This window comes from Lemur catta, chromosome 7, assembly GCF_020740605.2.
Source record: "Lemur catta isolate mLemCat1 chromosome 7, mLemCat1.pri, whole genome shotgun sequence".
NCBI lineage: Eukaryota > Metazoa > Chordata > Mammalia > Primates > Lemuridae > Lemur > Lemur catta.
The window spans coordinates 98,134,099-98,157,012 of NC_059134.1; the positions used below are offsets into that span (position 1 = coordinate 98,134,099).

The window sequence follows — 22,914 nt, forward strand, 5'->3', positions numbered from 1 at the left end:
AAATGCTGGAAAAGCTGTTTAACGTTTCTATACCATAGTTTTCTCTTTCAAAAAATTGGGTTCATAGTACTATCTAGGTCCTGGATTATTATGAGGATGAAATGAGTTATTATCTGTAAAGAATTTGAAGCAGTGGCTTATACATAGTAATTACTTAATGCATTTAAACTACAATTCACATTATTATTATACCTATGATATTGGGCAAAGTAATTAAGCTCTCTAAGCCTGTGAGAAGTGCATGGGATGGTGCGTGTAAGGTACATAGCAGCATTGCTGGCACATTATGGGAAACAAGTGCCTGAGTGAGCATGCTCCCTTCTCCCGACACTTCTTTCACTGAGTCTGTCTCTTCTTCTTATGCAACTAACTCTGTTCTATCTCATCCCACAAGCCCTTCCTGATCTACCCATATTTGCTGTTTGTATTTCTTTTTCCAACAGTGTGTTAAGCAATGCCTGAAAGCCAGAAGACAGTTAGCCCTGACACCAGTTTCCTAATCATCTCTAAGCCTTGGGGAAGCAGATGGATCAGAGAGGCCTCAAATGCAGATGTGATTAGCACACCCTCAGTCAGCCTGCAACACATTTTCACTGACTCCATGAAAGTATTGCATAAGGCAAAGATACGTTAAGCCTGAAGAGGCTGCCGTTTTCCTGAAAAGATACTGTAGTGATCATTACTGAGTGTCTCTTACTTGGCAACAAGATGGGCTTGGGAGGAAAGAAGTCTGCCAAAGCCTGAAGCCTCCAAGGTAAACCCTATAGATTCCTTCCCCATAGAAATTTCCTTTTCTGCCTGTTAAAGAAGCCTCCCAATGGGGCAGCTGGGATGTCGGTTAAGTTTTCTGTTTGGTTGCTGTGTAGTGATCTGGAACATTTAGCTATAAGGATGGCCTCCCCTTAGAATGTGATTGTTACTCTGGAGCCATGATAAAAAGTGTTAGACATACTAATACAGCTATTTCTTTGGAAAAATGTGGGCACCCCCCCCCCACATGAGATATATCAAATCCCAGTAGCTGCACCTGAGTTTCCTGCCAGCTCTGATCATGAGGAATGGTCCAGACATAACTGAGGTATGAGGTTTGGTGAGTGAGTCTCAGCATAAGCTCAAGGGACAGTACAGTGTAATGATAACTAATAATAGAACTGGGTTGCTGGGTTTTGACCCCTAGCTACTCAAATTGCTGACTGTGTGGCCTTGAGCAAGTTACTTAACCTCTCTGTTCCTCAGCTTCCTCATCTGTTAAATGGAAAGGATCATAACAGTAACACCCATTCATAGGGACGTTGTGAGAACTAAATTAGTAAACATGAATAAAGCACTTAGAGCAATGCCTATCCCATACTAAGAGCTGGAGAGATGAACTTAATTGGTGGGTTTCTAGGAAATCTACATCTCTCTGATTTTTTTTTTAAATGAGATAATGTGACCAAATTTTATAGATCATAGTTTGCTTTACCTGAAGGCTGGAAATTCTTTCTGATTATTTAAAACAAGTCAAATTAAATAATATAGTTAGAAATAGATTTCCTCCTTCCTGAATATCTCTGGACTATTTTAGTATAAGAGACTCTAGTGCTTGCAGATGTATTTTCCATTATCATCCATAAAGTAGGGCTACATTGGGCTGGACAAAAAGTTTATGTATGTATTAAACATGTGGTAGCTGAGTGCCCATCATAGTATGACACTGATCTAGGTACTGGAGTTGTACTGCAGAGACAACTAGGTAGCAGACAAGTATCCAGGCAGTTGAAGCTTAGGCTGAATAAGTGGTATGAGAAGGAAAGTCAAGGGAATTCTGAGAGTAACCAAGAGGAGTGTATCATTCAGCCTTGGCTGGGACTAAAAAAGATGATTTAAATAAGGTTATTCTACTTTTGGCTATACTTCTTATTATACTTCTTGTACATAATTACATTAGGCATTCATTAACATAGAGTGCATTGTAAGCTTTGTTGATCCTTCCTCACTCTCAGATTCTGTGCAGTGTTGAACACAGGAGTAAGGGCTCCTTGTCATTTCACATTTATCAGTGTTTAAATGGAGAATGTAATTTAATGCTAGCATGAAAATCGGTATTGGTAGAAACCTCTATGAAGCTTATGATAAACTTTTTATTGGTAGTGGTAGGAAACTTTTATGGAAACTTCATAAACTTTTATATCCCAATGTGATAAGATTAGAACATGTGCTGACCCTCACTTTCTTTTAAATTAATACCTTAGCAGTTTGTTACTACACATAAGTAAGTGTGACTCATGCCTCTATAACAGAGAATTAGAAAGATAAACATCTTGAAAAGAAGTGGCATGTATTTATTCTGACACAAAATTTATTAGAAACATGGATCTTCTGTATAATTTCTAACAAAAAGTAGAAATTAAAATCTTATTGTAAACTCAGTTAATAGATTTGACAGAATTCAGCACTTAGTGGGTTTATGTTTAATCTTATACCATTCCCCTCATCAGTTATAAAAGCATATAAGCATTTTGCTATTGTTTTGTCTTGGAGAACACTATGTATCAGAAAGTTATATCGCTCAGCATTCAGAAGGACAGTGTGAGCATTCTATGTGTACTTTAGTTATATATATTTTTTAGCTGTAATGGTTGAGATGGTGGTTTGGTGACTGTTATATCTAAAACTTTAAGTACTTTTTGGCACAATCCTGAGTATAACGGTTGATACCAGCTGTTTATGGGTTAAAGATTTAATGCATTATCAAAGTTGGCCCTTGCAATGGTAATATGAAATTCAAATTACTCCTGTTTTATAGATGTGAAAACTGAGGTTCCCATCACTCGGTCACACAACTAGTAAATGACCAAATCTGGATTTGAATTTGGCTCTTCCATAGTGCTTAAACTCCACTGTGTTATACTGCTACTCAGAAAGACATCAACTGTATAGCACTATATAATGTAATGATTTAGAAAAATATTGCACCTTAGAGTGGAATGTCTCGAGAATCTGAAATCACTTATGAGCTGGATGAGTTTGAGTTTCTCAATCTCTTCATGCCTCGGTTTTCTCATTGATAAAATGGGAATGATAATATTACAACATAGAGTTTTTGGGAAGATTAAATATATTAATGCATTGACAACAACTAGACAGTGCCTGGCACATAGTAGTTAAGTACTAAATAAACAATACCTGTTATTATTACTGGAATGTGACTAGAGCCATCACTCTCACATAAGAGACCACGGCTCAGAGAAACCATATGTCTGGCTGCCCACGATTGATTTGAAGAGAGGCAGGGACTATGTATCAGTGCATGTAAAAATGAGACAGGAATTGCTCTTTACCATTCTAAAGTGAAGTACCCAGGCCTACCACAATGACCTGACAGTGTCTACTACTCCAAGACAAAATGAAATTGAACATTGTACAAACTCTATTATTCTGCCCTCATGCCCCATTTATGGAGAGTCATTTTGATGTATGGAAACAATTGAACCCTTCTATTACGTTCAAGCCTGTGAATTTCTTTTCCGTAATAGCTCATAAGCAACCCAAAATGGCCTCCCAAGAACTTGGTAATGCAGAGCGGGGCACAGCCTCATCTGGTGGTGCTCCAGGCAGCCAGGCAGAACCAGAGGGTGTGAATAGTTCTGTTTATCAGCCCATTGATGGATCACAAGATTATCAAAAGACGGGACTACAAACCCTTGGGGTAAGTCAGCCTTAATTTAAAAATACGTCTAATAGGTAAGAAAATAAATACAGTTGACCCTTGAACAACACGTGTTTCAAACTGTGGGGTCCACTTACATGTGGATTTTCTTCCACCTCTGTCTGCCACCCCGAGACAGCAAGACAGACCCCCTCCCTCTTCCTCCTCCTCTTCCTCCTCCTCTTCAGCCTACTCAACGTGAAGATGTTGAGGATGAAGACCTTTATGATGATCCACTTCCACTTACTGAATAGTAAATATATTTTGTCATCCTTATGATTTTCTTAATAACATTTCCTTTTCTCTAGCTTACTTTATTGTAAGAATACAATATATAATAAATATGACATACAAAATACACGGTAATCTACTGTTAATGTTATCAGTGAGGCTTCTGGTCAACAGCAGGTTATTAGTAGTTAAGTTTTGGGGGAGTCAAAAGTTACATGCAGATTTTTGACTGCATAGGGTGTGGGCACCCCAAACTACCACATTGTTCAAGGATCAACTGTCTCATGTGGAAAACCTTGTTTACACCCTTAAGGGAGAATTTCTGAATTGTTCATCACTGAGTCAATGACAAATTGAAGAAAAGTCAAATGGGACTTACTACAGACTTGAAGAGTAGAAATGCAAAAATTCTTTCACAGTAGAAAACATCTTATCAAACCTTGGAAAACAGATTCCATGACCCTTCATTTTCCCTTTGTACCTTTTGACCACCCGTATCAGGAGGCCAAGCCCTGTGAAGCTCATATTCTGTATTTTAAACCAAAAAATTGGATTGAGGGAAAGGCTGAGTAGAATACTTCCTACCATCTGTCTGCTTTTGCTGTATTAGGGCCCCAAAGCATGCTAGGAAGGCATTGGATCCATCTCTCTCACCAGCCATATCTCCTTCACTCTCTGCCACTTTTGAGAGCAGTTCATGAGAATGAATGGAAATATGGGGGACAGGTGAAGACGAAGCGTTGCCACTGGAATTGGTGGGGTGGTGTGGGACAAAACACGCCCTAGTATAAGCTCTTGCCAGTTAATTTAGGCTTGACATTTTAACCATTTCAAGCACTGACATTTCCTTTCTGAGGAAAATTAAAATGGTCTCTTTTTAATGTACACTTTAGAATATGATTATTATGCCTTTTTCTTCTTCTTTCAGGCCATCCAGATCCTGAATGGAGCCATGATTCTGGCTTTGGGTGTTTTTCTGGGTTCCTTACAATACTTGACCCACCTTTTCCGGCACTTCTTTTTCTTCACCTTCTACACAGGCTACCCGATGTGGGGTGCTGTGTTTGTGAGTACTCATACTCCCTGGCCATATGTCATCCTTTAGATACCACTGCTAGAAACGTGTTTGATTATGAACGTGTTGTTTGTAGGTTATTTGAAGGTTACATGCTGTGGTTTTGATTTGTAATCCTTGACACAAGCAAGTAATAAAAAGGCCCCTTTCTTTTCTGAGTATAAATTTTCTGAGTATAAATTAAGTCACAAAATTAACTTTATATAGCATTAAGTTTATGGATACTAAGAAAATTGAATGGAAAATGCATATTGGTGAATTGCCTTATGGTGCAGCCAAGAGTCCTGGCTTGGGAGATAAATTTGTCTGCTGATTACTGTTTGAAAATCAAGCCCTTTCCCCTATATGGGTCAAAATGTAATCAGAATAAATAAGCTTTGGGGCTAGGTAAGCTTTAAAATGTTTAAATTCAGCTTTGTCATATGATTATCATTCATCTGATGGTTCATTTTTAAAGTGGTTAATGGGAACTAATTGTTAGTCAGTTATTATTACTATTATCATTATTATTATTATTATATTATTTATTCTGGTGCTAGACCTTTGAGAACTTATACATGTTCATTCCTGAACTGAATATTGAAAACAAAGATGCCATCATGGAAAAATGGGAAAGTTAGTTGAAAATAATGAATAGAACATGTTATTGGCAAATGAAGAAGAAAAATTATAACAAGTCTTGGGCTCTAATTTATTCATATTTTTATTTTTTCAAAATCACTATCCTTCATATCTCCTTTGAAAGAAAATTGCTCTTAACTTGGTTAAATTTTCTTGACAAAAATCAGATCTCATACTCTGATAAAAGATTATACAGTATACTGTTTCTGGGTATAAAACATTTGGATGTAATATTTCTACACATTTTGGTCAATATTATTTTGATGAAATAGTTAAAATCTGATCTTTTTTCTAAAAAACCTAGGATACACATTTGCTTTGCATATGAATCCTGACTATCTAAGTTGACTATCTAACATATTGTAGAAGAGAGAATAATGACAGATTTCAATTGTTTGATCAGGAAAGAGTTTTCTCAGAAAATGGGATTAATTTGTCAAAAAAATAGAGTTTCACTCTTTAGCATCTTCAACACTAAGGTTCAAATCTGACCATTGAATTCCCAGTGCTGGGAGCTTCTCTCTGGGTCTGTATCACCTACAGAGCAAGGTCTGAGGTCTATCCCATTGCCCTCCAGATCTGCCTTACCTGTAGCTCTAATCTGATTCCCCTCCCTCGCACTGCATACATGCCCTGTTGTAGATTGACTCCGTGATCCCCTCTGTTTACTCATCTTTCTCTTACTAATTCTTATTAACTGTATGACTTTGGAAAAGATATTTGAGCTCTTACCGTTTGATTTCCTCACCAGAGTAGAAGAAACAACATGAGAACCTTCTCTTTGGGCCTCTGAAATTAAATGGGAAAATGTATATAAAACCTTAGTTATTGTTAATAATTTGAATGTTTTCTGTATGCTGGACAAATGTCTAAGCCCTTTATATGTATTGTTTCATTTTATCCCCACACAGATATAAAGTTGGTAATAGTAACATGGAGATATGCCCATTTCTATCATACAGAAAAAGAAACTGAGGCAAAGAGGGGCTTAGTGATTTGTCCAACTTTATAGATGGATATGAGATGAAGCTGGGATTAGAACACAGAGTGTAGTGACTCAGAGGTTCCTATGAGAACCTCTTTGTTATTTGAAACAGAATTCAAAGCCTGTTTCTTCACATTCAACCAGAATTCAATAGTTGAATTTTGTGAAGCAAGCCTTTGCTCTCCATGATGTTTGAAACTTTTCCCCCAATCCACAGGAGTAGTTTGGTATAAAATGTTGAAAGATTTATAACGTAAAAATAACAGGATGAAAATTTTGAGAAATTCATAAATATATAGAGAATTTAATCTATCAAAATCATAGTCATGGAAATAGTAGCATATCAAAGTAATAATTTAAAAATTAGAGGGTAAATAGATATGGACATTTAGATTTGTAAAAGATCTTTTAGAATATCTAGTCCAATAAATAAATCCCTTATCTGAAGTTTGGGTAAGAACATGAGAATGATATTATATCTATATATGTGTAAGTAAATAAATATTATTTACATTTAATATAAATATGAGCATAAATACAATCATATTACATTAACTATATGTATATATGTTTTTAAAGTAGCCACACTCTCATAAACCTATAAGAAGCCAAACATAAAACAAAATGAAAAGATTATAAATTCACTCATGATTTAAATTAAAATTTTAGTCATATAAAATAATGAGTGACATCATTTTGTGTTCTAAGCTGTGAATTGTTAAAAAAAGGTTCGTATGACTTTTGCTAGGTATCTGCTGATCAAAGAAGGGCCAAAAAGAAAATGGTTGAGACTTAATATTCTTTTATCTGCTTTACTTCCTGTTTTCAAACAGTTTGTTAGTTCAGGAACCTTGTCTGTTGTAGCAGGGAGAAGACCCACAAGAGTACTGGTAAGTGACAATTCTTTTTCTATGAACATAAGAGTAGAAATAAATTAGTCATGGACAGTAGGCAATAAGGGTTGGTGACCCCAGCTGAGACACTGAGTGTCACTTAATGCTCAAGAAAATTAGTTTTCTTTTCTTAAAGTATTCAGATGGTAGCTTACAAAAAAATCATATAGATTGTGAATATGCATACCTGGGATGGTTGCTTTAAATATCTGATCAATCTGAAGCTTAGAAAAAAGGCTGCTTAATTTTTGTGTTGTCAAGCTTGACTGATTCTAATTATTTTGAGCACACAATCTCTCACCACTAACTAGTTGCTCAAGTGTAAGTGAGAAATTCCATTCCTTTAGTCATTCATTAAACAACAACTAAGCCTTTAGTATACAATCTCACTGAGTCATCTACCACTGATGCTCCACTTTCTACTCCATCCATTCACTTTCCCTCCTCCCTAGATGGCTATTTCACCGTTTTATTTTATCCTCAAACATGAATTCTTTTTCTCTCATCCTCACTCTCTGTTGATGGCCTTATTATTTCCTATTCTGAGAAAGCAGAAGCCATCACAAGGAGCATTTTTGGACTCCCACTATAACATCTACATGGGCTAGATCTGTATCAATAAATATTTTTCCTTCTAGCCTCTTACCATAGGTGAATCCTGTGATTTTTCTGTAAAGTTGATCCCCCTACTTATTAGATTCCATTCCTTTCCCCCCTATACAAATGCACAGCTTCAATTTATCTTTCTCTACTAGATCTTTTTAATCAGCATGTAAGCATCTAGTGACTGTTCTCAACTTAAAAGAAAAAGAAATCTTGCCATTATTTCTCCCTGCTAGCTACAGGCATAATTTGTTTTTCCTTCTGTAGCTAAACTCTTTCAAGGGAGTTATCCATACTCTGTCTCCAATTCCCTTTTAAACCCACTTCAATAAGATTTTATTTTCGTCTCCTCCATCCCTCTGTAACTGCTCTTTTCAAGATCACTGAAAACTTCCACTTTGCTAAAAAAAAATGGTGGGTTCTTGATTCTCATCTAACTTGACTTATGAGCAGCATTTCGCACCGTTGGTTGCTCACTCCTCCTTCTGATAATTTCTTCACTTGGCTTCCAGCGTACCTTCATGAGCTGGTTTTCTTTTCATCTTTTTGTTTCTCCTTCTCAGTGTCCCTTTCTGGTTCCTTTTCTTCTCTCTGACTTTTTGATATTGTGGTACCCCAGAACTCAATTCTTTGCGATTTGCTCTTCTCAGTCTTCTTTGGTGATATCATTCATTCTCATGGCTTTGAATAACATCTATATGCCCAGAACCCTGAAATAAATGTTTCCAGCCTAATTTCTCTCCTGAGCTTCAGATTGGCATGTATAATGACTTCCACTTAGATGTTTAAAAGTTGCAAAACTCCTAGTCTTCCTCCCCAAACCACCTCCATGTACAGTCTTCCCCATGGCAGCTGATGGGAACTCCATCCTTCCAGATTCCCAGATCAGATACCTTAGAATATTCCTGACTCTTCTTTCTTTAACAGTTCTGAATTCAGTTTGTCAGCAAATTCTGTTGGCTCTACCTTCAAGCTACATCAGAGTTTAACCTTGTCTCATCTTTCTGCTGATGACACTTCATCTGATTTACCCCATTTCTCTTAACTGGGCTCCCTGCTTTCGTCCTTGAACCTCTCCTTCCCAGTCTCTTTGGAGATAGAATGATCCCTTTAAATCATAAATCTGAGTATGTAACCTGTTTGCTCAAAATCCTTCATTGGCTTTGTATGTTTCTCAACGTTAGAACAAAAGTCCTTTACGTGACTTGCACGGCCATATGTGATGTGGCTCCTTGTTAACTGTCTTCATTTCCTAATATTGTCTACTTGCCTTCAACCACCTTGGCCCCATTGCTTCCCTGGAACATTCTGGCCTCGGGGCTTTGCACTGAGGGTTTCCCTGACTGCAAGGATATTCCTCCAGATACCCTCTTGGATATCACCCTCAGCTCTTTCATGCTGTCCCAAGTGTCATTCCTATTTAACATCCCTCCTGTCTCTGGATTTCCGAATTCTCCTTGTCTCATTCTATTAGCCCATGGTACTTAATCACTTTCAAAAATACCATGTCATTTACCTATTATAGTATGTTTATTGTTTTCTTTGTCTTTATTGCTAGAATGTAAGCTCCACAGAGAGGGGAATCTTTGTTTGTTTATTGATGTTTGCCCTACATCTGAGATATTTCTGGGTGTGTAAACAGTATTCCATCAAAATTTGTTTCAATGAAATGTTACCAAGGGAAGTGTGTATTGTGTATATTAATAGAAAATTCTTATTCTTTTTTAGATGCAAAACAGTTTTGGAATGAACATTGCCAGTGCTACAATTGCACTAGTTGGGATTGTTTTTCTCTCAATAAATTTAGCAGTTAACATCCAGTCAATCAAGAGTTGTCAGTCTTCAAAGTCTCCAGACTTATGCATTTACATGGGCTCCTCATCAAATGTATGTTTTTGAAAACCATGTTTAATCATAAAGTATTTCAAACAATCCAAAATCTACAGAAAATACCATATTAAGTACTATGCTACCTTGATTTGAATCTTGGGCCTGCCACCTATTAACTCTGCAATAAAGGGCAAGTTAGATCACCTCTCAGTGTTTAATTTTCTCATTTTTGAAATGAGGCTAATCATAGTACCCATTTTATGGAACTGATCTGAAAATTAAATAAGCTATTATGGGATAAGCAATTAAACAGGGCTTAAGATATCATGTTATGCTATTATGAATATTAGTACTACTACTAATATTACTATTTCACTCCCCAGAGAGATTACATTTTTAAAAAAATTTATTTCACATCTCCTTGCTTAATAAAACAAACTTGAGAGATTTATAGCTTTCTCTGTGGTCTGGAATATTCAAATAATACCTTGAAGTTTTGAATGACTTTACTTTTGAATTTATTTGCATATGGTATTTTAAAAGGTAAGCTCTTTAATAACCCTACCAGATTATTTTTTGTTTGTGTTTAGGTATTCTACCTCTTCTCAGGTCAACTTAGAAATTAATATTTTGCCTTTGAAAATGTCCATTTCACCTGATGGTTATGATCTATAAACTATTATTTACTGATTCACTCCTAAACCTCCTGTTTTCTGATACTATTCATGGAAGTTTGTGTCCTCATTTTCTTTATTATAGTTTTAATTACCTAAATTTATATTTTTACCTAGCTCTGATTTTTTTCCTGTGGATTTAGTGGTATTTTCCCTCCAGACAATTTTGTATTTGTTTTTTCTCGGTGTCTCAGTAATAATAGAAGGATCATTAGTCCAGCAATAATTTTATTTTGCATTTATACCAGTTTAGTGTTAATATCAGGTTAAAAGTTTCCAGGGATAATACATAAGCCCCTATGAAGTATTATTAATGAAATGGTGGAGGGGTCATTTTTGTCCATTTTCCTACACTGCCTACTCATGTCCTTAGTTCACTACTTTTCAGATTGGTAGATGTTAGTGATAATGTCAGAATTTTGTTTCTACAGCTTCTTCTCCCCAAGGCTACTTCATGTGGATTGATACAGAAATATAACACATCTCCCTCTTCAGGGAAAATGTTTTCATGCTTTTTGATTGAGATGGGTATCCCTTCTACAGTGTTATGTGCATCTGTGTCTTAAATCTAACTTATGTTTCATTCTGTGTCTTAAATCTAACTTATGTTTCTAACTTCTGTTCCATTTTATGGGAGGGAGATGTTGTAGTCTGGTTTTCTGCTGTCATTTTTTTCTTCTGAATGTTTCTACTTGGTTTGCATAGGGTCTGGTGTCTCTAATGCTGATCCTCACCTTGCTGGAGTTGTGCATAACCATCTCTGTCTCAACCATGTGGTGCAAGGCAAACTGCTGCGATTTTAGAGAGGTGGGTTTGTTAAAATGGCTATTGATTCACATGGTCTGCAAATCCCTTTCCAGGGTGTGAAGCTGTTTCTGACTCTTAAACAGAAACTTTTATGTAGCAATGATTTATGGAGTTCTCTAGAGTTAGAAATTATATGAATATTAGAAATGGAATGAAGGCTGAAAAATAATTCAAATGTGAAAATGCAAGAGAAAACAATGTATTTAATATATGAGAGCATATATATTTTTTATACAGCTGGAATGATGTTTACTTATTTTCTCGCAACTTGTCACTTTCTAGCTGTATGACCCAGGAAATATTCATAATTTTTTCTAGACTTTAGGTATCTTAACTGGAAAATGAAAACAACTTGTTCATCCTCTTCTGATGTTTTTCTTAGGACTACATATATAATCTTTATATAGTATTTAGCACAGTAATAATCAGTGAATGAATGTTATTGGTGATGATCATGATGATAATAGGAAGGGATGGGAGATGAGAAAGATGATGGTCCAGTTCTTGAAAATCAATGTTGTTTTATTTTCAAGGCAATTTCTTCAACTCCCAGTTCTGTGGAATCAGAAATGCCTCCTGATGAAAGGAATTCTGAGAGCATGAAAATTCAACCGTAAATCTCCAATGAGTCAGAGATTCACTGAAGAATTCAGGAGAATGTGAGCTCGTGAGACCCAATCCTTCTCTTATGGTGCCAATTATAAGAAACTTGGACATTTGACTCAATACTTTCTGTCCTAACTATAAATCCCATTAGTGTGTTCCGGGTATGGAAGGACAAATATATTTCTTTAGGCATTCTTGGACTTGTAACTCCTATGATCGTTACTCCAAAGTTGTTTCCAGAAAGTGGTTCCCTTTCTTCTTAGCCACCTACTCCATTGTATTAAGAGGTTTGAGAAACGAAAGTGGTAGTATAATCCCTATTTCATATATTTTCCCTAAATTCCAACTTCTAACCACCCAGTGGGAAGGAAAGTGAGCCAGACTTTTTTCATTGCAGAAAAATGCTTCTTTACTTTAGCCGACATCAGCATTACAAAAACCATCAAATAAAGAAATTATTATGACTGAATATCATTATCATTGAGATAGATTTTCACTATCTTTGAGCTGGGAGGGTTTAGTCTCAGAGACTTTATTTTAGTTAGCTTCTGGGGCTCACACATGCCCTGATACTTAAATGATGGTTTAGATTGCGAACTTTGAGAGCAAGATCAACATTTCTTTTTTAAAAGGACCATGAGAAACGTAAAGCAGAGAAGTAAAGAACAAGGGCTTTACTGAACAGAATCTGACAGATCTGGGTTCAAATTCTGACACTGTCATTTATTACCTGTCTGAACTTGGGCAAGTTACTTAATCTCTCTGACCTTGTTTTCCTCATCTGTAAAATAGATGCAATAATATCAGCTACCTTATCAGTTGTTATGCAGGCTAAATGAAAATAAAGAAAATGTGAAATAGCACCACAACTACTTATAACGATGCCACTGCTGTTGTTGGTCTTGCTGCTGCTGGAGAGAGCTGGCGGAAACCTTCACGCTTCCATCTCGGCTCTTCCCATGGCCTCCAGCAACTTCAGTGGCCGTCTTTTCAAGGTGGAAGTTTGATGCTGAAACTCCTTCTGATTTCTCAGTTCCTGATTTGTAGATCTGATGAAGTACTTGTATTTCTGATTAATAAATTTTGTTTCCCTTGATACTGAATCGGCGATGTCCATAAATTTATACTCATAAGTTACTCTTAGTTCTTTGCTTATCCTTTGTGCATAGATTATTTTACAGTCTTCTCTACTAATCCTTAAAATAGCCTACTTCTATAATACATGTTTGCTCATTGTTTCATTTATTTAATTTTTTAATGCATTCAACAAGTGCCCACTATGTGCCATGTGCTATGCTAAGAATTTGGCATATAATAGAGAATGATGCATAGTCTCTACTCTCAAGTTGCTCATAGTAGGAGATATAGATCCAGAGAAACATATAAGGGCTATAATAGGAAGAGTGTAGAAATCTTGGGAAGCACATAGGATGAGTTTCTAATCCAGGTTAGGGGAGATGTAGGGGATAATTTTTTAGAAGACTTGTCTTAACTGATATCTTAAAGAAGACCAGGAATTAGCACGATGAAGGGGAAATCAAAGAAGATGCAAAAGCCTCTAAACTAGAAAGAATTTTGAATATTCAAGGAATGAACTAGAGAGTTTAGTAGGTCTAACTTAAGTACATAAGGGGTAGATGGAAAGATATAAATTTGGAGAGAGAAATATATATATCACAGGAGATTTTAAAATGGGACAACTCTGTGAGTCTTAAAAAGCAACTGAAAATTTATGCAGTGGTATGTTGGAACTGGCCTATGTTGGTTTGTGAGAGTCGATTTTAACATTTCAGGGAGCACAAGTGAACATAATTTGGGTAGCTTGAAATTGACTATGGTCAGAGTATTTGCACCACAGAAATTTGGAAAAGCTACAAATTTTAGCATTCATGTGTAGATTTTGCCTGTAGCAATTACTACTTTGATGTTCAAAGGTTATTTTCTACTTCCCTCATGTCTCTTTCATTTATTATTTAAATTTTTCTACAAGAAAGATTTATCCCTTCTCTCTTATTTATTTATCTATTAAATTATTTATATCAGTAGGCACTCATGGATATTTATGTTATTCTTTTGCTTATGACCAATATTTATTTTGTTTCTCAAATTTTTCTAGCTTTGGTCATAGGGAGTTGAGCTGGCTCCTATATAGCTTTGTCATACCCGCTCCCTTCCCTCCTCTTTTTAGCACGTATTTTCTGGAACTACAAGATTCTCCAGGCATTTCCCCTACCGCAGACCTAGAATTTCCATTTCTTCAAGGATTCCTGTTTTCTTTTTTTTATTTGGAGAACTATATTTAGAAAACAATTGTTCGTGTGGAATCTGAAAGTGTATTTCTTTAGGGTTTAGGAAAATAAACCTAGTATATAACTAAAAGAAGAAACTTTGCTTGTCAAAGCAGAAGCCAGAGAGGAAGAATGGGTGAAAGGCGTGTGCAAAGGCCGTGCCAGAAGGAGGAATGATATGTGGTGGGGGAGGAATGTTAGCTCTGTTATCTCTTCCTTTTCAGTAGAGGTATGGTTATCAGCTTGATAATTTTGTCCTACCAAGAAAAAGTCATTTTGTCATATGTTTCGCTGTTCGTTATTGTGAAAGATGAAAGAGCATGGCTGTAGGGAACCAAAGTGTGGGCACAGAAGATGATAAGCATTTCACAAAGTGGCAAGAAGGTGCTGACGAAAACTAGGATATGAAACAATTGGGAGGTCATGACGTATGACAGTTCCTGATTTGCATTTTGTAAGGTTCTGTTGAAAATTCTCACAAAATAGCACCGTGTCTAAACACTACAGACCATCCTCAATCTGTTTCCTGTCTAAATCTCAAGTCTGAGTCCTGATTATTTAATATACACATGATGAATTATTATAAATGCCTAGGAAACACCATACAGACAAACACCATTACTTCAGGACTGTCTCCAGCAGATATCTGGTGATTTCACTGAGAAAGGGACAAGCAAGTGAAAATTCCTGAGGCTGTCATTTTAAGTCTGGTCTCAAATGTTACCTTCTCTGAAAATTCCTTCCCTGAACTCTACATACCCCTTATCAGGTAGAGTTGTTGGGTCCTCCTATGTGTCTCAACATCCTCTAGCCTCTGACATATTGAGTAATAATATATCGTTTACTTTTGTTCTACTCTGCTTGATTGTGGCTCGATAGGGTCTAGGACCATGGAGTTCATTTGTGCTTGCTCAGTGATAAGAACAGTGCCTTGAATGGAACATAAAGTCATTTTTGGATGAATGTATAAGTGAATAAGGTTTATTTTTTAATTCCAATAGCACTTTGGTTAGGTCCACCAATTCCTGAAGACACAGTGGGAAGATGGCACCTGGGCTATTACATTTTCACTATGAAAGATATGCCAATATGTCTTTTAGTATCCTCTGTTCATGCAAATATCTTAGTTTCCCATGAGGCAGAATTTTATCACATCTCAGAAAAGCAACACAAGTGACTAGAGGAAAAAGCTGCAGTATCTTGAAGTTTATTGAAGAAGCATTCAAGGTTGTGTCTATAATTAAACTGAAGTAAAAGAGATTCAAACCTTCTATGAATCTTACCTATACTCACTTTGCTATGGTCTAGCTAGTTATGCTATTAGAATGAACACATTGGTTTGTCTCTGATCCCAATTGAGGCATACTGCTCAGTGCAATGCTGTTTAGATTTGCTCATGGGATTTGCTATCACATTCATGCTGTTCAGTGCTTTCATCATCCTGTTCCTGCCATTATAAAGATCTAAGCAGCAGAGAGTCAATCTAATGCTTTAGCAGACAATTGAGTCTTTAACGTGAAAACTTCTTAGCTTTTATACTCTATCAGGTATGGTTTACAGCAATCAGACCTCTGCCTGTCCTGTTTCTGAGACCATCTGCCACAAAGAGTCATGTAATTAGTGTCCAAAAGGCAGGAAGAGAGAGAAAGACAATAAAGTCAGAGATGGATCCAGAGATTGAAAGACTAAGACGCATTCATGCGCACAAACTGTGCTTTGTCCTCAGGTCTACACGTGCTTTGTCCTCAGGTCTACACGTGAAGCCACGTATGCCTTAAACAGGGAAGAGAGGCTTTTCAAAGGTACAATTGGAGAACTTCTCATACAGTAATGGTTGAATTGGGACACAGGTAGGGAAGGATCTGGAAAGGAGGCACAGAAAGCTCCGTCTGTTCTGTAGTTCTCTCTCACATTCTCAACTCCCACTAAAAAGTCTCATTCTTAGGTTCTGTGAATCCTGCTTGTCTCAGGCAGAATTATGCTCCACAACTCCCAAATTGCCTCATTTCATACTAGTCCCTATTCAGTAGGCTTCTCAATTTTGCTGTTTATCATAATAAGAAAAACCCTGTTGATCTTAATCAGCCGGGAGACCTATCTGTCTGACAAATGGCATATGTATGAAGATAAGCATTGGTGTCATGAGTCAACTTATTTCCACTACTATCCAGAGCACACCGTGAGAGAAAGCCCACTAAACCTCAATATAACACTCTTCTTCGCTCCTGGATAGCCCAGTTAATGAAAAAATGGACGCGGAAAATAGCAGCAGAGCACAGCTCGCTCTCCCAAATCCACAGTGGTCCCCCAGGTAAGTAAAGGCTATTATTATTTTTTTTTTCAATTCTTAGTCACCTAGTGGGCCAGAGAAAGCCACAGTTACAGTTCTTGGGAGATGACAATCCATGGACTTAGGCATGGACCCACCTAGTTTAATTAATATATTGGGTATCAAGAAGCTATTTGCTATAATTTCCAAGTGATTCTTTCTCACTGGTGGAGTTGAACTGGGACTATGAGCTTCCTAGAAGCTTCCTAGAAGCTCATATTCTGAGTATGAGACAGGAGAGTTCATATTATGCATGTAGATAGATCTCTTCCCTCTGTGTCTAATATGTGCCGAGAGACACATATTCCTCACACATCCTTTTAAAAATGCCTTGTAAAATAACTTCCTGCCTGGTTGGTCTTTGTGAACCATAAGCTGCTCTGAAGATGAAAATGGTAACAGAGATTCAACTAGCAATTCAAAGCCATTCCTTTACTGTACTCTGTCTATATGAAGTCAAGTTTGTCACTGACAAAATATATTCAGATACATTTCTATGTTAAAGGGACTGTGAGATGCATAGGTAAATGTGTTTGATTGTATTCAGCTTTACTTATCGATATAGATTAATAGAAATGAACTTGGAAATAACCCTGGGTTAAGAGAAGGAAGAGTTCACTTTTTTTTTTTTTCTTTTCATTTTCTCCCATTTAATCACTTGGATAGTGTTTAGGTGTTCTTGGTCAGTTACTTGGAGTCTCTGAGCCTTAGTTTTTTTAGTGCTTACAATGAAGATTTCAATTGCAGGATTGCTTTGAAAAAATAAACAAAAATTCCCTTTCTGTTAGTCAAGGACTTTGTATAGGGAGTTGGAGAATTTTCTCGTGACCGAATTTGTGTTAAATTTCACAGTGTACCTGAACCTGGACTCTCAGAAATCTCTCTCCGTGATAGCACTCTACAAAAGAAGTTTCCACCACAACATACATGGCTGACATTTCTGAAAAAAGAGCTGGAATTCCTAGGGGTGAGTGAGCATCCTCCAACCTCGGCCAGAGTAAGGGTTTCTCTAGAAAAGAATATTTGGTTACATCAACTGTTTTTCCATTTGAGTTCATGAGGAGAAACAAGCTCTCTAAAAAATCTGGTAGATAAAGAGTTGACACCCATTAAGCCCTTTTGGGAAGAGAGAAGCATTTCCTTATAAAGACCATAAGTTACCAGGACAAAAATGGCAAGTAGGAGTTGAGAAATCATGGTCTCTATCTTTACTTAGATGGAAAGAACAATTATTAATATCCAGCATGACTGTGCGAATAAAGGCACGTGAGAAATGTATTGGCTATCCATGCATTAGGCAGTGTTTGTAACAAGTTTTATAGGATCCAGGGGATACTGGAATATATTACATTTGGATCACTTCTCAGGACACTCTAATACACTAAAGAAATTTCTCATATTTGGCCTCAATTATAAAGAAATTGATACAATCTTGGGAAAATATATTCTAATTTCATAAAACCCATGTGTTTTTCTATAGGTAACACAAATTCTGACTGGTTTGATATGTTTTTGCTTTGGAACAATTGTCTGCTCTGTATTCAATGTTTCAGACTTTGAGGAAGATATTTTTTCATCATTTACAGTGGGATATCCATTTTGGGGAGCAGTATTTGTGAGTATATATCTATAATTATCTCTGAAATCACACTGAACATAGATTTTCTCTTACTCAGATCTAACCAGTTGTTTATCTCCAGTATTACGATATTTATAATTCTTTACATATATGTACTCATTAACAACAGCAACAAAGGATTCTTGCTATAATTAACTGTAAGTTAAGCATTTAGCCCACAGTTTTCTTAGATGAGAAATCTGAGACTAATAAAATTTAAATGACTTGGCCAAGGGACATTTACCTAATAGAAATTGAACCTAAACTTTCAGAATGCGATTCCAGAAAAATACCCCTAATACTATTCCTTAATAAAGTTACATGATAAAGTACATATAATTTTATCTATCAATTAAAAAGAACAATTAAAAAAGTTATGTTTATGAAGGGAGGGTAAAGAGATTGCCAAGGTGAGAAAAACAAGGTCAACAGGTATTTGGTGAATTTCTATGCCCTAGAAACTCTTTTTAGGTGCTTCCTTAGTGTATATCTTTTAGTCATTGTACTGTCTGGAAAATAGATGGCTGATTGAGATCACAAGGATATATAGCTTTTTAAAATTCAATTGACATAAAATAAATTGCAAATATTTACAGTGTACAATTTGATAATTTTTGCCACATGTATACACACATAAAAACATTACCACATCAATTTAAATGAACATATCCATCATCCTCAAACACTTCCATGTGCTACTTTCTAACCCCTGCCTGCTTCCCTCCCTCCACTCCTTGTCCTCCCGTCCTCAAGAAACCACTGATATGCTCTCTACAAATATAAATTAACTTGCATTTTCTAGAGCTTTACATAAATAGAATTACACAGCATGTTCTCTTTGCTGTCCATTTTCCTTCACTCTGCATAATTATTTTGTGATTACCCATGTTGTTTTGTGTCAATACTGCATTCAAAAGAATACATTTTAACTCTAAAATATGTCACATTGGCTTGGCACTCTGCTAAACACTTAGTGCTCAGATCACTTGTTTAGGACTCTCCTTATGCCTCTACTGTATTGTATTTGAAACGTCTCTCTACTCTCTGTTCATTCCAATCACTTAGCTTATTAGGTGTCTCTCAACACATCATACAATCTGAGTCTTTAAGAGATTGTTTTGAATTTGTGCTATTGGACTTATATTTTTACCAAATCTTCCATCATGTACGTTTCCATGATCACTACATGCCTATCTATTAATAATAGATTCTTAGACTCTGGACATATATATGCCACAACAAAATTCTTGCTTATAGGAATGGACAGTCTAACACAGAGGATGCACATACAAACAAAACAATTATAATAGAATGAGAGTAGTGGAATGAAAGAGTCATATACCAGTTGCTGCTGGACTGTGCTACTCTAGGAATGACTCATAGGCTGTGAGGGGCAGCATCACCTGAGGGCCTGGTATAAATGAAGAATCTCAGGTTTCATCCAGGACCTAATGATTACAAATCTGCATTTTAACAAGATCTTCACATAATTCATATTTACATTTAATTTTAAGAGGCACTCTACAGGAAATAAGAATAAGGAATACTGGGCTCACAGGGGACATTAATGGACAGCTTTATAGATACCCAGAATATTTGGGGAATGGGGGTGAAATGTTGGAGAATAGACACTCACTGTATTCCCCCCCCCCTTTTTGAACAGTTTGCTATTTCTGGATTTTTGTCAGTTATATCTGAAAGGAAAAATGCAGACTATCTGGTGAGTTGCGATTCTGTCTTTGTCCATCCTTCAGAAGCTAAGAACAATAGAAATTTAGGAGTTTTAAGACAGACATGTCTTCATCTCCTATATTATTAGTGAATGTGGATATGAAATTTTTTTCGATCTATTTTGAGTTGGAAGACTTTTTGCAAAAGAAGTTGGATATAATCATTAGAAACATAAATTGTATCATTTGACATGCAATGAAGTTTAATTACCTAGACACTTGTTTTAAAAAAAATTGTCCCCACATAGGCATTGTCCTTGTAGGTATATGCACATGATCAAAAAAGGATTTGTTTTCAATTAAGGAGACCGTTTGAGGAGAGACCACGAGTGTCCATGTGGTTCCTGAATGCAGTCCAAGCAAGAAAGTAATATACTCTTATTAAACAATGAATACATTTTCAAGATTTCCCTTTTTAACCTAAATTTTGAACAAATGCAGAATTTACTAGATGCACTCAGCCCCAAAACCCAGGTAGGTTTACTGAACGTGCTCCCAGGTCTGAGTGTTCTTCTTTATCATCAGGTGAGAGGATGCCTGGGGGCAAACACTGGCAGCAGTATAGCTGGGGGAACAGGCATTGTCTTCCTGATCATCAACCTAAAGAACAGCATGTCTTATGTCGACTACAGTTGCAACGATGTTTTTGACTCTGACAACTGCTTTGTGGCTTCTTTTTCCACTGTATGTATTTCTTGTGGGATGGCTAAGATTTGGGGTCCTAATCTAAGTAAAAAGCCCTGTTTTCCTTTACCATGAACCCTATCTTTTTTTTGTATTCTCCATCACAAAAGTGTAGTGTCCTGTAGGTTCATGCAGTCCAGGAAGATGCTGGCTGCCTGCTCCTTCTATGTCAGCCAAATTCCTCAAGGTTGGAGTTATCTCCTATGATACATGGTTTTCCCATGTATTTTCACTTTATAAGGACTGATCATGCAGGGAGAGATAAAAGCAGGGGCTGCTATAAGGAATAAACTTTTGAGGCACTTGTCATGTGACTCTAATTACCTTTTCGGTTGTTGTTGGTTGGTGTTCAACAGGAAATTGTGATCATGATACTGCTTCTCACCATTCTGGGGTTCTGCAGTGCAGTGTCACTCATGGTATATGGAGTAGGAGAAGAACTCAGAAGAAGTAAGGTAGGTGGAGGTGTGATACTGAATCCTAAATAGCAGGCTAAAGAATTTGAGCTTTATTCCCTAAAAATATGGCCTGGATTTTCTGGAACTTTTCTTACAGAAAATTGTTTCTCCAAGTTTCATTATTTTGGTTTCCAAATCTCATGTTTTAAATCACATTTTACACTCATAAGTAGCACAAATGTCATAATATATCCCCCCAACTGAGAGTTAGGAAAAGAGGATCTTTGTAATTTTAGAAAATGCAGATGCCCTGAAATGTGTTGAGCATGAGAGATGAATGTACAAGACAGCGTGTGGTGGAAGCACACAGGTATCTGGCCTTATTTTCTGTCCCAGAAAAGATTTGTATACTTGTTGCTGCTCTCTCTCTTTTTTTCCCCTTGACTTTTCCCTTCCCGCTTGCTCTAAAGCTTCAACTTTCTTTCCTTTCTAATTTATGATGACCAACTGCATTTCCACTGGCCTCCCCTATCCCTTACACCCTTGATGAGAATCACCAGCACCTGATACACACACACTTACTCACACCTGACGAGTGAAACACACTCTCTCCATCTGTCCACATTCCTAAGCATTCAAGTCTGGACACCTTTTTAAATCATCCTCCTCCAAAGACAAAGACAGCAAATATACTAAAGAATAATCTCACCAACTTTTCATCAACTGATATAATTTCTTTTGGGCCCTCCAGTTTCCTGGAGATGGAGGGAATGATTAGAGTGTAATGGGAGACAGTGTGAGATTCAGAAAGACACAAGGAGCTGAGATAAGCCTCTTGAACAAGACTTCTAGTGATAGAAAATTCTTGGTGGTTGATATGTTATGATTTTTGCCTTATCAGGTTCCAGAAGATCGTCTTTATGAAGAATTAAACATATATTCACCTATTTACAGTGTGTTGGAAGAGAGAGTGGAAGAGTCTCCTGCCACTGATTCATAAGAATCACGTGTACATAACATTCAGATTCACAGCCAAGGGTCCTAAAAGCCCAGTATTCTTTGTTTAAGGGGTTACTGGAAGCATTTCTATTCTCTCCACAATTTCCTGCCAATCTTACATTAGGTTTATTCCCCAGATGACAATATTTTGTTTTTGTTGCTTCTGTTCACTTAAATATGCTCCCCCCATTTGTAGATATGATTGATTCCTATTTTTTTATTCTGAAATAATTCTGAAATTCCTATTTTTCTTGTTTTATATTATGATCTCACACTCATCCTTTCTGGGAAGTCAACATGTGATAAGTAAGATTTTACTGTGTCTACAACTGTGCATTTAGGGAAAACAAGAAGAAGCCTGGTTGAGAGTTGAGTTAAACTTTGATAGTTTAATAATATTTGGTTCTTAGTTCTTTTTAGAGTTTACAGTATAGCTACAGTTGGGCATGATATGCGCCTGCCCACCCATACCCACCCGCATGCACACATATATATCTTACACTATATACAACTTTCTATATGTAAATATTTTAAAGCCCCTCAATGATAATATATTTTTGCAAAGACACAAAGTTTTATAAAAATATGTATATTGCCTGAATCACTTACAAATTTACTGTCATGGTATTATTCAATAATGTTTGCAGATTGATGCGTAGATAGTGGGGAGTTTTATTAAGTTACCCATTATCTGGTGATATGGGTAGGTAAAAACAGGGAAACTATCAATGGAGATATCATTTAATAAAACATTTGTGATGAAAGAAGAACAAATTAATAAAGACCTGAGCTGAAATGAAGTCAATAAGAATGGAGAAGAATGGTCATATCTAAAACAATGTAGAAAAAGAG

At 36.5% G+C, this 22,914-nt stretch overlaps 2 protein-coding genes across 2 annotated transcripts; both read left to right on the forward strand.

Moving 5' to 3' along the window:
- Positions 1–623: 623 nt before the first annotated feature.
- Positions 624–13,119, forward strand: MS4A3 (membrane spanning 4-domains A3). Its single transcript, XM_045558163.1, has 8 exons — positions 624–754; positions 3,519–3,691; positions 4,851–4,988; positions 7,437–7,493; positions 9,828–9,986; positions 11,309–11,410; positions 11,944–12,069; positions 12,836–13,119. The coding sequence occupies exons 2-7, from the start codon at positions 3,536–3,538 to the stop codon at positions 12,025–12,027; spliced, it is 696 nt and encodes a 231-aa protein (XP_045414119.1). The 5' UTR covers positions 624–754; positions 3,519–3,535; the 3' UTR covers positions 12,028–12,069; positions 12,836–13,119.
- A 2,808-nt stretch (positions 13,120–15,927) lies between these two features.
- On the forward strand, positions 15,928–22,550 carry MS4A2 (membrane spanning 4-domains A2). The gene is made up of 7 exons (XM_045558164.1): positions 15,928–16,615; positions 17,486–17,600; positions 18,114–18,248; positions 19,915–19,971; positions 20,507–20,665; positions 21,022–21,120; positions 21,965–22,550. Exons 1-7 carry the CDS (start codon positions 16,554–16,556, stop codon positions 22,061–22,063), a joined length of 726 nt encoding a protein of 241 aa, XP_045414120.1. The 5' UTR covers positions 15,928–16,553; the 3' UTR covers positions 22,064–22,550.
- The last annotated feature ends 364 nt before the right edge of the window (positions 22,551–22,914 follow it).